Source organism: Ruditapes philippinarum, unplaced genomic scaffold (assembly GCF_026571515.1).
Source record: "Ruditapes philippinarum isolate M1 unplaced genomic scaffold, ASM2657151v2 ctg1424_1_1_1_1, whole genome shotgun sequence".
NCBI lineage: Eukaryota > Metazoa > Mollusca > Bivalvia > Venerida > Veneridae > Ruditapes > Ruditapes philippinarum.
Genome location: NW_026862094.1, coordinates 226,780 through 240,424, shown reverse-complemented (window position 1 = coordinate 240,424; position 13,645 = coordinate 226,780). Strand labels below are relative to the sequence as shown.

General features: G+C 31.2%; 1 protein-coding gene across 1 annotated transcript in view; it reads left to right on the top strand.

The window, feature by feature from the left end:
- Positions 1-2,109: 2,109 nt before the first annotated feature.
- LOC132717897 (bifunctional 3'-5' exonuclease/ATP-dependent helicase WRN-like) overlaps positions 2,110-13,645 on the top strand; it is a 28,577-nt gene continuing 17,041 nt past the window's right edge. Inside the window, exons 1-12 of the mRNA XM_060701474.1 lie at positions 2,110-2,153; positions 3,711-4,000; positions 4,873-5,346; positions 5,771-5,893; positions 6,435-6,516; positions 7,149-7,224; positions 7,769-7,836; positions 8,673-8,781; positions 9,520-9,594; positions 10,533-10,722; positions 11,999-12,105; positions 13,347-13,507. Of these exons, the coding sequence (XP_060557457.1) occupies positions 3,779-4,000; positions 4,873-5,346; positions 5,771-5,893; positions 6,435-6,516; positions 7,149-7,224; positions 7,769-7,836; positions 8,673-8,781; positions 9,520-9,594; positions 10,533-10,722; positions 11,999-12,105; positions 13,347-13,507 (1,687 nt within the window). The 5' untranslated portion in view covers positions 2,110-2,153; positions 3,711-3,778. The remainder of the gene's footprint in view (positions 2,154-3,710; positions 4,001-4,872; positions 5,347-5,770; positions 5,894-6,434; positions 6,517-7,148; positions 7,225-7,768; positions 7,837-8,672; positions 8,782-9,519; positions 9,595-10,532; positions 10,723-11,998; positions 12,106-13,346; positions 13,508-13,645) is intronic.

The following is a 13,645-nucleotide window of genomic DNA, read 5'->3' as shown; positions in this document are numbered from 1 at the left end:
AGAAACAGGAGGGGTCCTAGAACAGAGCCTTTGGGGGGACACCTGAGGATACTGGGATGGGCTTTGAGCAATTAACTGCCAATTCAGCACAACAGACTGCTGCCTGTTATCAAGAAATAAATTTCATTATATTTCTGATCATTCTCTTTGTGTGAAATTTTAACTACTGTCCTCTGACATTTTACAAATGCGTCAAACACTTGAAAAATATATATAAAATTCAGGAAAGAGCTTCAGAATTCATTTATGACGATTTTGATTGTAGCTATGATCAATTACTTGAGAAATCTCGTCTGAATGCTTTAGAGCAAGGAGGTAAAGGACAATTACCCCAGAAACATACATGTACAAAATTCTCTATAACATATCTCCAGAATTGTTAAACATAATGTGTTGAAGTATACTAAGAGTAAGAGAATATCAAATACATTACCCTTGGTAATTGAAGAAACAAATCCAGAGTATGCATAGTATTAATTAAATTAGGCTAGCAAAAGAGACCCTAAGTTGGTCTACTAATAAATTAGAAAGAAATAACCCCATATATGTGTAACTCAATTTTTATATCACGAATATAATGCTCAAATGAAGACTTACCAATATTGTAAGTTCCAAAAAGCATTACTTGTAAAGATATTAACGAATTTACATTTCATGTTAATAAAGAGAGATAATTAGAAATTTATTTTTTATAAAGTCTAAGTCAATGTTTCCAATAAGAAATGAATGCATTTATTTTAATGATTACATATAATGTAGATAAATATTTTCAGTACATATTTCACATATTCTTTGATGTTTGAATATTGTTTTAGAGGCATAATTATATACATATATAAAATTTAACTTAAGTGTGGTAACAACATACAGGATCTTTAAGTAGATGTAGATTCTCAACTGTGCTATTCCAATTGCAAACACATATTTCAAATCATTAAAATAAATAATGTTCAGATGTTATTGACCATTCCCAAATATCATTTATTTCCTTTTTCTGATTTAATCATTCTCTCCTTAGTTCTTAAATCAATTTCATAGTTCTCTCTTTCTCTGCTCCTATTGCTCTCCTTTCCCCCTTCTCTCAAATACTTCTTAAGACTATAAAAAAATATAGCTTTCTATACAGCAAAGCAAATTAGGTTGGCTTTAGATATATAATATAAGAAACGTAATTGATATTTCTAATGACGTGTTTGTTTCGCAAGAACTGGTTTCATAATTTTAAAAATAATAGATTCCAACCAAAATTTGATTATTTCTACCCTTATCTCGTTATTGTTTTGATTGGACCGTTTTAAACAGGTTTTCTTGGCAATTTACATCACAAATATTGAAATATATTAAACTTGAATTCAGCAGGTACGTATATGAACAGGTTAATATACGTACCTGTATATATACGTACCTGAATTCAGTGACCAAATTTGGCAATCCACATGTTCTTGAAAGTGTTACCTCATTTTATAATAACTTTAATCTCAAATGGTATTGAGTGTTCTAAAACTTTATATATTATATAGCAACGACAGAAAATCTATAAAGATTTTGTTTTCAGTAAATGCTGTAAATGTAAATTATTTTCATTCACATATATTTACACATGTTTGCTTTAATTTCAGCCTTGATGTTACAGAGTGTCTTGAAATAATTGATTACAGAATTAAATTTCAAACTTCCTTGAATAATCGTGCAATTAGGATAGCATACAACTATCTATTTTATGCAAAGAACAATAACACAGATCTATACTGTAGGCCTATCTGAATTCTGTAAATATAAGTCTCTGACAATAACGAGGGAAAATGTGCATATATATGAAATGCATTTTGGCACAGATGTATATACCATATATACAATGTATCTACAATCGATAGATCTATATTTAGCTCCATGATTTGGCACATAAAAAATACAGAATGACAAACATGTATCTGAATTGTCCTATCAACATTAATTCAAACATACACTTTTACTTTATTCTAAGACAAAGTTAAACTTCAAATTTTAAAAACTTAAAAAAATTCAGTTGTGTTCATGCAAATTTAGGTGTTAAATTCAATGAATGGAAAATTTAGTACCGTGTTACCTAACCTGGTACTGTTTTTTGAACATGTTCTGTGTTGATCGCTAGTAATTAAGCCATCTAAATTGCGGTAAAAAATTATTTTCATTTATATAAAATGTTAAACAATACCAATGTCCTTATTTTTAATCCAAAAAAGCTTATTGTTTTCAACTTATAAGAAATCTTGAACAGTTTTTTACTTGTTTAATAAAGATAAAGTGCTGACAGTCCTTTGATCATACCGAGTTACAAAATTTTCAACTTTTACTTTGTGAATGTTGCCCGCATAAAAAAAATCAAAGCACAGAAGGCGCTGACCCGAATGTCAGAAAGGTGAAGGTTGTGAGATTATAAACCAATTTGTTTTTGTATAGTGCCACCAATGCTTTCCAGCGTTTTACTTGTAGTTAATTGGCTAAAAGACTAATTGCAACACTGATATTCAATCCAATGTTTATTTGACTTAAACAATTTGGAAAAAAAAAATGATTTGCCTTATCTGGGATTTGAACTTCAGACTTCTCGCTTCCTAAGGGAGCGCGCAAACCCCTCGGCCACGGTGAATTTATATGTTAACGGCATGAAGAAAACCATATTATTCTAAATTAGGGTTTGTAACGACGCTAACTGTTGTTTAACACTTGTGTAAATAATCATGACGCTTTCTATAAGCATATATATCTATAATGTTTGTTTGTTTCATTTTACGCCTTTTTCCAACAGTATTTCAGTCATATAGGCGGGTAGTTTCCTAACCATCGTTCCTGGAGAGTTACACCAGTACTAGACTACCTTCCTCCGCGCTAAACTACCAAAGCATCTCCCGGGGATCGAACCCACGCCAGAGAGGTAACTGGATTAGAAGTCATCGACTCTAACCCCTCGACCACGGAGGCGGTTATATATCTATAAAGAATAAAACAATATTAGAAATCTTCGACCATTCGGGAATTATTTTGCTTGAAAATTAATGCGCCTGTCATTTGACCATCTTTACGCAGTGATCTCCCCTGAATTTTTCGGCGTTAGTGTACATATAAAGGGAAGTAGCCGCTTCCAAAAAGTGGACACCTTCGGCATTTGCAGTTAACAGCATTACAGTCTGAAATTTCTCTACCATTATTTGTTTGGTCTGACGACCCAAACAAATAAAAATCATGCACCTGACAGGAGTTTACCTTTTATTTTGTTTTTTCAGTGATTTGTTGAGCATACATCTGAGAAAACGTTTTATTTAATTCAGTTGAAGCAAAAAAATCAATATTTTATCATTTTACGTTACTCTAGTCAAAATATATTGACGTGTCAAAACTAGATTCTGAGATATTTTCATTCTGGGTCAGAAACTCGCTTCTTAGAGGCGAGATATTGCCCAGACAGGAAAATAGCAATATCTCGTCGCGCAGTACAATTAGTTGGACTAACATAACTCTAACTAATAGTAGATGCTGGCCGCAAACCCACTATGTTGGTTTTGTCGTGACGCGGCTCAAATGTTTTTTTTTTTGTCCATAGAAATATAAGCAACTGGCACAAGGTTTTAACTCTCCTTTTGTATTTAAATGGATTTAGCTTGATGTTGTGAAAATTTATCGATGTAAATTACCTTTTTATTCTCACAATATTTTCCATTTCTATTTTTCAGAATTTATTTCCCTCACCAAAAAAACATGTAGAATGAGGAGTTAGATCTTAAAAGATATTTTCAACAATATGGCTAAAAATATTGAGCAGATAGTTGCACTGTTGAAGGAAAGTGTGGACAGTTTGAGGGGAACTTGTGGTGCATTATCGAAGGATGATAGGGTAGCTATATATGACCAGCTAGGGGAAGATGGTATTGTGAAAGCTGTAGAACAAGTTCATCAGATACAAGAGAAGATTCTTGATGTTCAACTTCATCAAAGAACTGAAAAGTTGATGGCTAAACATCAAGTAAGTGTTAATAGAGGGTTAATGTAACTTCTTTATGCATTTACATCAGCAGAAGCAGAATATACATTAAAAGCCTGAGAACATCTAGCAGGGGATTTTATTAACTTGTCAAGTTTCATGACTTCTGCAGATGTTTATGTATGAAAAAAGGCACTTAAGTTACATTAGTGTTAGTCTGGCATAAAGTATTGATTTGATTCAGTAATTTTGTGTTTTGTTATTTGTTTATGGTTAAAAGAAATGTGCAAGATGCCATTTTACAGTTTTGATTAGGTAATTCTGCATTTCGTCATTTATTCCTCGTATTATTTTGTTTTTGTATAAAGAAATGCACAAGCGTGATTAATTTGACAGTTATATTTTGATAATGAAATAACTGGGAGTGTGTGGGACCATTATTGCTTTTAGGTATTTTTACCTGTCACCAAGAGTCATTCTGAATCATATTAATAAACAAGCAACATTAGTGCATGCTCATGTTATTTTATCCATTAATGCATGGTTTCTTCTCTATTAATATATACTTGCACCTGAATTTTTTTATGCAAAGATTTGTATTTAAGTATCTTTTGTTCATAATTATCAAAGCTATAGCATTTTCATATGTATGGAGTGTTTGTTGAATATTTAATTTTCTAGTAGGACAGTTGCTTTACATTTTGATTTGATTGTTACTCGTCTTCATGATTGGAGTAAAGTTTGGAAAGTTGAGTAATGTTTGATGAGGTTGAATTGCCTCGCAGACATCATATATTGTCAAAAATAAGATAAAACAAAAGTTAGCTCTATTAAGCATTTTCCAGAGACACCATTTAAAAAAATGTTTTGTATGTTTCGTGAAATTTCTATGAAAGTTTTTGTTTCAACTTCAGAATGAAAGAACATCAGATGAAATAGAGGATATTAAAATATCAAGAAATCATTTAAAGAGACTAAAAGTAAGGCTAAAGAAAATCCAAGATATTGGTGAAACTGATTCTGACAGTGATGTCATAATAGGAGGATCCCCATTGGCCAGTTTGAAAATAACTGCAGGTTTAAGCAAAAAATTGACCAATGACAATGAAGATGACTCTGATGTCACTGTTGACCTTGATGAAGAGGAAGGTCAAAGTTCAGTGAATGAAAAAAATGATCTGAATAGTAAGGATTCAATAGATTTGACAATGAATGAAGTAAATACAAACAATAATATGAAAAAGGTTTCTGAAACAGAGATAGATTGGGACTCTGATAATACTGATGACCTAGAGAATTTTGATAACTTTGACCTTGATGATGTTGTAAAGTCAACTCCTGGTAAATCAGAAGAAATGAAACCCAACGCAGCCAATGACAGAAAAAAGGTTAGGATAATTATTATTAGATTGTTTTGCCTTAGTTCATTGTGGAATCTTGAAGTCTAAAATAAGTCTTTTTAATATTAAAGTTGCATTCAAGTAATTGCATATATCTTATATCCTAGGGAAGGTTTTAAAAACTGTTGGAAATTTACAACAAATAATTAACATAACAAATAACAAAATTAATCCAACATTTAGCAAAAAATGGCTTTGGTCTCATTTTGATATTAGTATGAAAATTTTGCAATAAGACTTTTAAATTTTGGGTTTAAAATTTATTATTCATATTATTTGTGGAAGCAAAGAACATAGTTATAACAATTATATGACAAGTCTTTTATAAAACTATACACTTATTGCTATGTACAGTGTTGTGTTAATCAGCTTTGAGACTTGAATAGTTATTCTTTTGTATTCTTGTTTACAGCAAACTAACAATGAAAACAAGGAACAGAAACCTAAGGAGGAGACCACAGTTGACGAAGATAAAGATTTATTTGATGATGATGATTTTGGCGATGATGATGATTTTGATGATGATGCTCTCCAGGTAAGTTAATATTTTCTTTTCTTTTTTTCTGTAGGGGGCATTCTAGGGATAGTGGTTTAGGTCATTGACATCAAACTATTTGCAACTCATTTTGTGTGTTCCAATCTTGCCAAGGACTTTGAATTCTTTCATGTGAGGTAACTTTCCAGCTACCTTACTGAATGTCTATGGTTCTGCTCAGATGCCTGCTCATACCTGAAATAAAGCATGGCGGAGTATCTGAGGTAATCCTGCACCAGTAAAGCTGGAATGTGGCCTTATGGTCATTACAGTGTTTGCTTGATTTAAAACAGACCCCCAAAAAAACCCTTATTTTTTGTGATCATTTACCCCATGCTGCTAAGAGCGTCAATTTTTTCATTTAAAGAAGTGTTTAGAAGGTCTATCTTTTGCAAGAAATCATGATAAAAATTTAAAGGTATTTAATGTGACTTACAATAAGAGTGTTCTACAATTATTTTTGAAAAATTTCATTAAAACGTGATTTTTTCCTTTCAAAGTCATAAGAACAGTGTTTATTCTTTGTTGTTTTCATTTCTAGGAGTTGGACGCAGCAGAGAAAAGTTACACAGAGAATTGTGACACTACCCCACCTGATGTGGAGATAGTAGAGAATAATGATGGTTTGTTACTATACAAAATTGCTATGATTACATTTGCTTCTGTGTAGCATGCAACTACTTTCCAAAACTAAGAGTATTATACTCTACTGTATTATGCAAATACTTTTCTGAAACTAAAGTATTATACAACTACTTCCTGAAACTAGAGCATTATGCAAATTCACCCTGAAACTAAAAGAATGATGCAAATACTTTCTGACACCTAAGTATTATGCAAATACTTTTCCAAAAGATGAATTATATTCAATTACCGTCTGAAATTATACTTCATGTATACTTTCCAAAACTTCAACTTTAGAGTATTATGCAAATACTTTCAAAAACTAGAGTATTGTGCACATATATATTTTTTTTTCTGACACTAAAATACTATGCAAATACTTTCTAAAATCTGAATATAAGAAAGCAAGATTGTATATGTTTATAATCACATTAAAATTGTTAAACATTCAGAATTCCAATTTCAAAATCATTGAAGATTTTTGCATACTTTAATTCACTAATCATTAAAAACATTGCAAGATTTGTTTGCATTTTAAATTCGACATTGATTATTCCATAAGAAGTTTTGTCGTATATTTTGCTCATAAGAAATTGTGTCAATTGAAATCATTCACATTTATTTATAACAGATGACGAAAATCAGCCTCAAGATCAGAAATATTTTCAAGTTCTAAAACAGTACTTTGGATATTCAAAATTCAGGCCGTAAGTAGTATATTAGTTATACAATGAACAGTTTAGTCTGTAAATAATATTTCATTAAATTGAATGAAAGACTGAGTTGATAAGTTAGTACAGAATTTATTTTAATTATGGTGTGATTCTTGTAAGCTATAAGCTTATAGATATAGCTTATTGAAGTTATAGACTTACCCTCAAATCTGTTCCTGGAACCAACCAGTACTGTGAGTAATGAATGTAAAGTTATTTCCTCATGGAAATAATGGCTTAAACCAATAGACTGTATGAGAGCAGGATTTATTTTACCAGAGAATTTTTTTGCTCTTTACTCACAACATAAAATTATGATAAAAAAAACCTGACATCCAGTTGTTTGCATTATATGAGAAGGAAGTATCCATGGAAATATAATAGTGAATATTATAGTGAATGACACTACTTTGAGGGAACTTTTATGACTTTGTTATGAAAACTGTGGAAAGAGAAGAGACTCACTCTGTTTTCATCAAATGAAATATACTGTAATATAATAGAAAATTGCTATTATAGAATTATAAATGTTTTGTAGAATGCAATGGAAGATTTTACATTCTGTGATGATAGAGAAGAGAGATAACTGTGTTATTATGGCAACAGGTAACTCTATCTATATTTTATAGTACATAAATTGTTATAAGTATTTTCTTTTTTAAACCTGATTTATTGCTCATCATTGATATTAGTTTTGATCTAACGTTAAAGGTTTTGAAGCTGGTCAGTAAACTTATAGATATTTCAACTTTGATCATTGTTGGTGCCCAAGTGAGTCTGAAGTTATGCATGGAGTCAGACTAGTGTCTTGGTCCTTTAGGAAAGGCTGGAAAGCTATATATAGATCCTAACAGTGTTCATTTGATTTAAAACTCAATTATAAGGCCTCTTTGGCTGGGTGTTTAAGGTGGTTGAATTTGAAACACCACCCACATTACTGGGTTTGAATCCTGAAAAGAAATTTGGATTCTTTCATGATACCCAGCTTATTAAGGATTGGTAGTTCTACTTAGGTAAAATACTTTGGTCTGAAATAATGCATGGTGCATTAAAGGTATTCTGCTCTAGTGAAGACGGAAAGGGTCTATGACCTAAACAGTGTATTTGTAAAAGAAGGGGTAAAATAAATACCTGTACTCACAGGGGATGGGAACGGGTTGAATTTTGGCTTCAAAAATCATAAAATTTGGGCTCCTAATGGTAATTGCCTCCAATAAATTTCGTTTTAATAAATTCTTGGCACAGATATAGGAAATCTCTAGTTATCTTCAGTTTAAACTATAGAAAAAAGAAGTCCACTCCAATTATAGTTTGTGTATGAATATGCTATCAAGATTTTCCAATTTACTGTGCAGTGTTATTTTTACTTTTCAATATCTTAAAGTTTAATGACATAAATGGGTGCCTTGCTCATGTTTTATAATACCTTTCTATGTTTGTAGGTTATGGGAAAAGTTTATGCTACCAGTTTCCATCTTTGATGACACAGGGAACAACTGTAGTTATCTCCCCTCTAATATCTCTTATGCAGGACCAGGTGTTGGGATTACAGTGAGTTGTCTCCCTTTGATTTGTGACTTTTTGTTGAAAAAATTCATGTAGATTATGCAAAATCACTTTTAATCTTTCGTGAAAGAAGTGCTTGTTAAGTTAATATCACATTTTTTTTTAAATTATGCAGATTGATTACTTTACTACATTTTCCAGAAATATCTTTCATCAGTCTATATATCTGAGAGTTAAACATCACTTTTGAAGTTTTTCTGTGTTGTTGACACTTTAAGCCTTGTTATAAAGATAATTGACACTCATATATGTCAAGAAAAACTCTATAGTAATATTTAAAGGCCCATGAAGCCTAAAAATGCTACTACTTTAATTTATCAAAAACTTTATAATTTTTATTGTCCTAGTATAATTTCCAAATGTTTTCATTAATCATATAGCTGAGCAAAGTTAGAGTGATCTACTTCAGAAGTCTACATACTACTTTGTTTATATTTTGCTACCTTCATTACAAATTTAGAGCTATTTTCTTCAGGTGATAAGCGTCTCACAATCATGTTCTTAATCCATTGTTGCAACATCACTAACACTTTTGCTCTTCTTACAGAAGGCAAAAATAATCGCTTCTGATGCATAATGTGCCTTTAAATTGCTCTTTAGCAAAAGTTGCAATAAAAAGAGTCATGATATATTTAAAACTAGTATAATACTAAATATGTTCTTATGTTGGTACATAAGCTATCACAGTTTAGGTTTTAATGTTCATTGTTATTATGTTTTCAGGGCAGCTAATATTCCTGCATGTTATCTCGGATCTGCACAAGAAAATACAGCTATGGTTAAGGAAAATATGTACAGGTAAACATTAGTATAAGCTACATGTTTGTTTTTAGTGAATATGATATACATTTATATCACATCATGAATTGGGAATGCTTAAATATTTCAAGAGTGCAAAATGCAAATGAAAACAGTTTGAAGTGACTTATTCAATTTTTACCCAAAACAAAAAATTATTAAATATTTTAATATAATATAATACTTCATATTTATTTTATTTATATGATATTTTATGTCATATTTTAATGTAATATTTCTTCATCACATATTATAGTTTTTGTATAAAAACAAGTTAGACATTACAAAAATGGTATCATATGAAGCTAACTGACCCTCTAATGCTTTGACATAAAAAACTGTTATCTATTATGCATTACACTACCCTGCATCTTTCAGTGAATAGTATGGTGACCAAAAAAGTTCATCCTTCACACAGATTTTTAAACCATTTCTTAACTAGCTGATATAATACTATTATTTTAACATTTCATAAAATGAAGAATGAAATAAACTAAATAGATACAGAAATGCCTGATTCTAATCGATTTAACAATGCTCTGTTAAGATGCCTCTAGATGAGCGAAATTATTTCAATAAATTCAAACTTGAGAAAAATGTACCAAGGTTTCTAGAAAAATTAAAAAATATTCATAATTATTTACATGTTATATGCGATTAATGACTGATTTTTCAGTAATAACTATATTTCTAATGTGTTACTAGTGCAGTAAGGGCTATTTGCATATTTGTCCTCTTTTTAGTAATTTACGTGAGTGGTAAGTGCCATTGATAATGTGTAAATTGCTTCCTTTTGGTTATTTCACAAAATTATACTTTTAAACACATTTTCAAAATTTTTATGAATTTGGCATGAATCCGGAGTCGGGAAGTTTTTAAATCATGTAGGATAAATCCTGAATAATATTAAATTTTTGGTTCTGTGAATGAATTTACAGAGGAGAATACCGTGTTGTGTATATAACCCCAGAGTTCGCAGCCGTAGCTACAGATTTACTAGGAAGTCTGAACACTAAAGTTGGAATAGATCTGATTGCTATAGATGAAGCACATTGTGTGTCACAGTGGGGTCATGATTTCAGAGATTCATACAGAAAACTTGGACAGCTCCGCTCATTTTTTCCAAATGTAAGTCCAATATCTTACATGTATACCTAAAACAATCAGTTACATTTAAATATGCAAGAATTTTGATTATGTTAATTACCAATTTCAACATGTATTTCTAAAACAGTTACATTTGAATTAGAAATCAAGAGGTTAGTAATTGGATAGAAGTAAATGAAATATATTTAGGTCTTTAGCCTTGACATGTTGGTGCAAATTTGACAAAGATTTTCCAAGAGAGATAACCTGCACGCTTATATGCTTGTTTGACAAACTATTAGATAGGGGATATGTTTAGAGACTACAAGGAGTTTGAAACTTAAAATAAAATTCAGTCTTGTTTTCTTGTGCAAACAGTTCTATAATCATTATATCTGAAACAATTAGTTTCATTTGAATTCAAAAGGTTAGTTATTGGATAAGTAAATGAAATATTTTTAGGTCTTCTGTCATGACATGTTGCTGCAGATGACAAAGATGTTGAATAGATGATCTATTTAGCTATTTAGAGATTACAAAGAATTTGAGATTGAAAATAAGAATGACAGTCACATTCTCTTGTGCAAAGAGTTGTAAAATTAGATAAGGGGCGTCTGTGGCCGAGTGGTTAAGGTAGTTGACTTCAAACCACTTGTCCCTCACTGCTGTGTGTGCGAATCCCGACAGGGACTTGGATTCTTTCATGTGAGGAAGCTATCCAGCTAGCTTACGGAACATTGGTGGTTCTACTCAGGTGCCCATTAGTGCCTGAAATAATGCATGGAGGGGCACCTGAGGTCTTCCTCCACCAGTAAAGCTGGAATGTTGCCAAATGACCTATACTGTGTTGATGTGTCGTAAAACCCAATCAAAACAAACAAAAATCTAAAATTAGAAAGGCATTTTATGACTTGAAAATATAGGCTGCCTGTTATTCTCAGTATCACAAAGTCTCAATTTGAAAGATGTAAATTTTATAGGTATATTATCAACTGAAAATTGTTCTTCGTTTTCTTACTGAATCCAGTATATGTTGTATACATTAAATTAAGTATCATGTCATTAGAAAAAGGATAAACAGCATGTTAGGCTAAAAGAGCATTTACACCAGGAAGAGTTTCGTAAATGGTAAAGGATAAATTGCGGCACCTCTGTGATCAAATTTTAGAAATTTGCTTCAAACCTTGCAGGATTTCTGCAATCCTGCTCTCTAAAGCCAACCCTAAGGATATGAAATTTAATTTTCTATGATACTGATAAAATGTTGTTTAACAAAAATTGATTAAAAAGCATACCTGATATCAGCTTTCTTATTTAGGTTCCAATAATGGCACTAACAGCTACTGCCACCCCTGAAGTTCGTATTGATATTTGTAAAAGTCTACGTCTTAAAAATCCAGTTATAACCTGTACTGGATTTGACAGGTAAGATTCTACATTATGACAAAGACAACCTCTTTATGAACTGTTTATAGAGAGTATTGAATGAGTGTAAGTTCAATATTGAATTTATTGAACAAGTTGTATAAAGTTATATTATGCAAGCCTCTGGCAACATAATTTATTACATGATTTTCGGTGGTTTATAGAAATATATCAGTGATATAAAACTGGTAATTTCACTGTTTGAAACAGTGAAATTACCACTTTGATAATTGCACTGTTTTGAATTTAAGCCCCTTACGTTGTTTCAGTGAAATACCAGCGTGCACAGTACTGGGTACCAACTTAATGATGTGACGTCGTAAATGACGACACGTTATATTATTATTTGGCGCGCTTTTCATTAGGTTTAATGTATTTTTAAAACGTTTCTTTGCATGTAATAAAAAGAAAATTTGTTTACTTTAGTGTAAGATTGAAATATATTTTACCTTGTGAACACCAAAAGTTCATATTTCACTCGTGGCTGCGCCACTCGTGAAATATACCTTTTGGTGCTCACTCAGTGAAATATATTTCGATCTTACACTGAACTAAACAAATATCCTTTATATAATTATTCAATGTGTTCAATAAATTCAGTATTTAACTTACGCAAATGTAATATTCTATTTATCACATACCCAAAATAAAGAGTGTTGAAAGTGAAAGAGATTTTTTTTTCAATGACGCTCCTACATGTATAGTGTAAGGCGACCATTATGTGCATCTTTACACTTTGCACAACACAAAAGATGTCATGTCAAAATATATGCACGGCTGTGCATAACCGTTTTAACTGAAGTCTCATGCATACAGCAGTAGAATTTTATCAGCAGCACAAATTTTAGATGAAGAGTTGATTTGATCGTTCTTATAAAGATTTTTATACACCCACACCAATAGCTAGATTGGGGGTTTATTGTTTTGTCCAGCTTGTCTGTCTGTATATCTGCTTGCCTTTAGTGAAACACAACAAAATGACTTATATACCTAAAAGAGCTTAAATTTTCTAAATTCATAAAAATGTATCACAACTGTTACTTACAAACAGATTTTAGATGAGGTGCATTTACATTTTATCTATATTTATATTTATTTTCAACAAACTAATAATTTTCATCAAGCAGTAATATATATCAGTTTCAAGCTATACCTTAATCTGTTGACACATTTGAGAAAGGTGCATTTGTCTTATTACATATCTGTATTTTTGTGATACAAATATACTATCTCCATTTCAGACCAAACTTGTTTCTGTCAGTGAGTATGAAGAGTGGTGATGTAGCTCATGATATTAAACAAGAGATGGAAGTTAAAGGAAATAAATACACATTCTGTGGTCCTACCATTATATATTGTCCAACAAAGAAAATGACTGAAACTGTTGCTAGTGTTGTAAAAGGTAAGTTCTGTTACTTTTTAGCTCCAGTATATGAAGAAGAGTAAGCTATTCTACTCACCCGGTGCATTGGCGTAATGTGCCTAGGCTGAACAATTTGATTTAAGTTTTGTGTGCAACTTCTTTTACAAAATCATATTG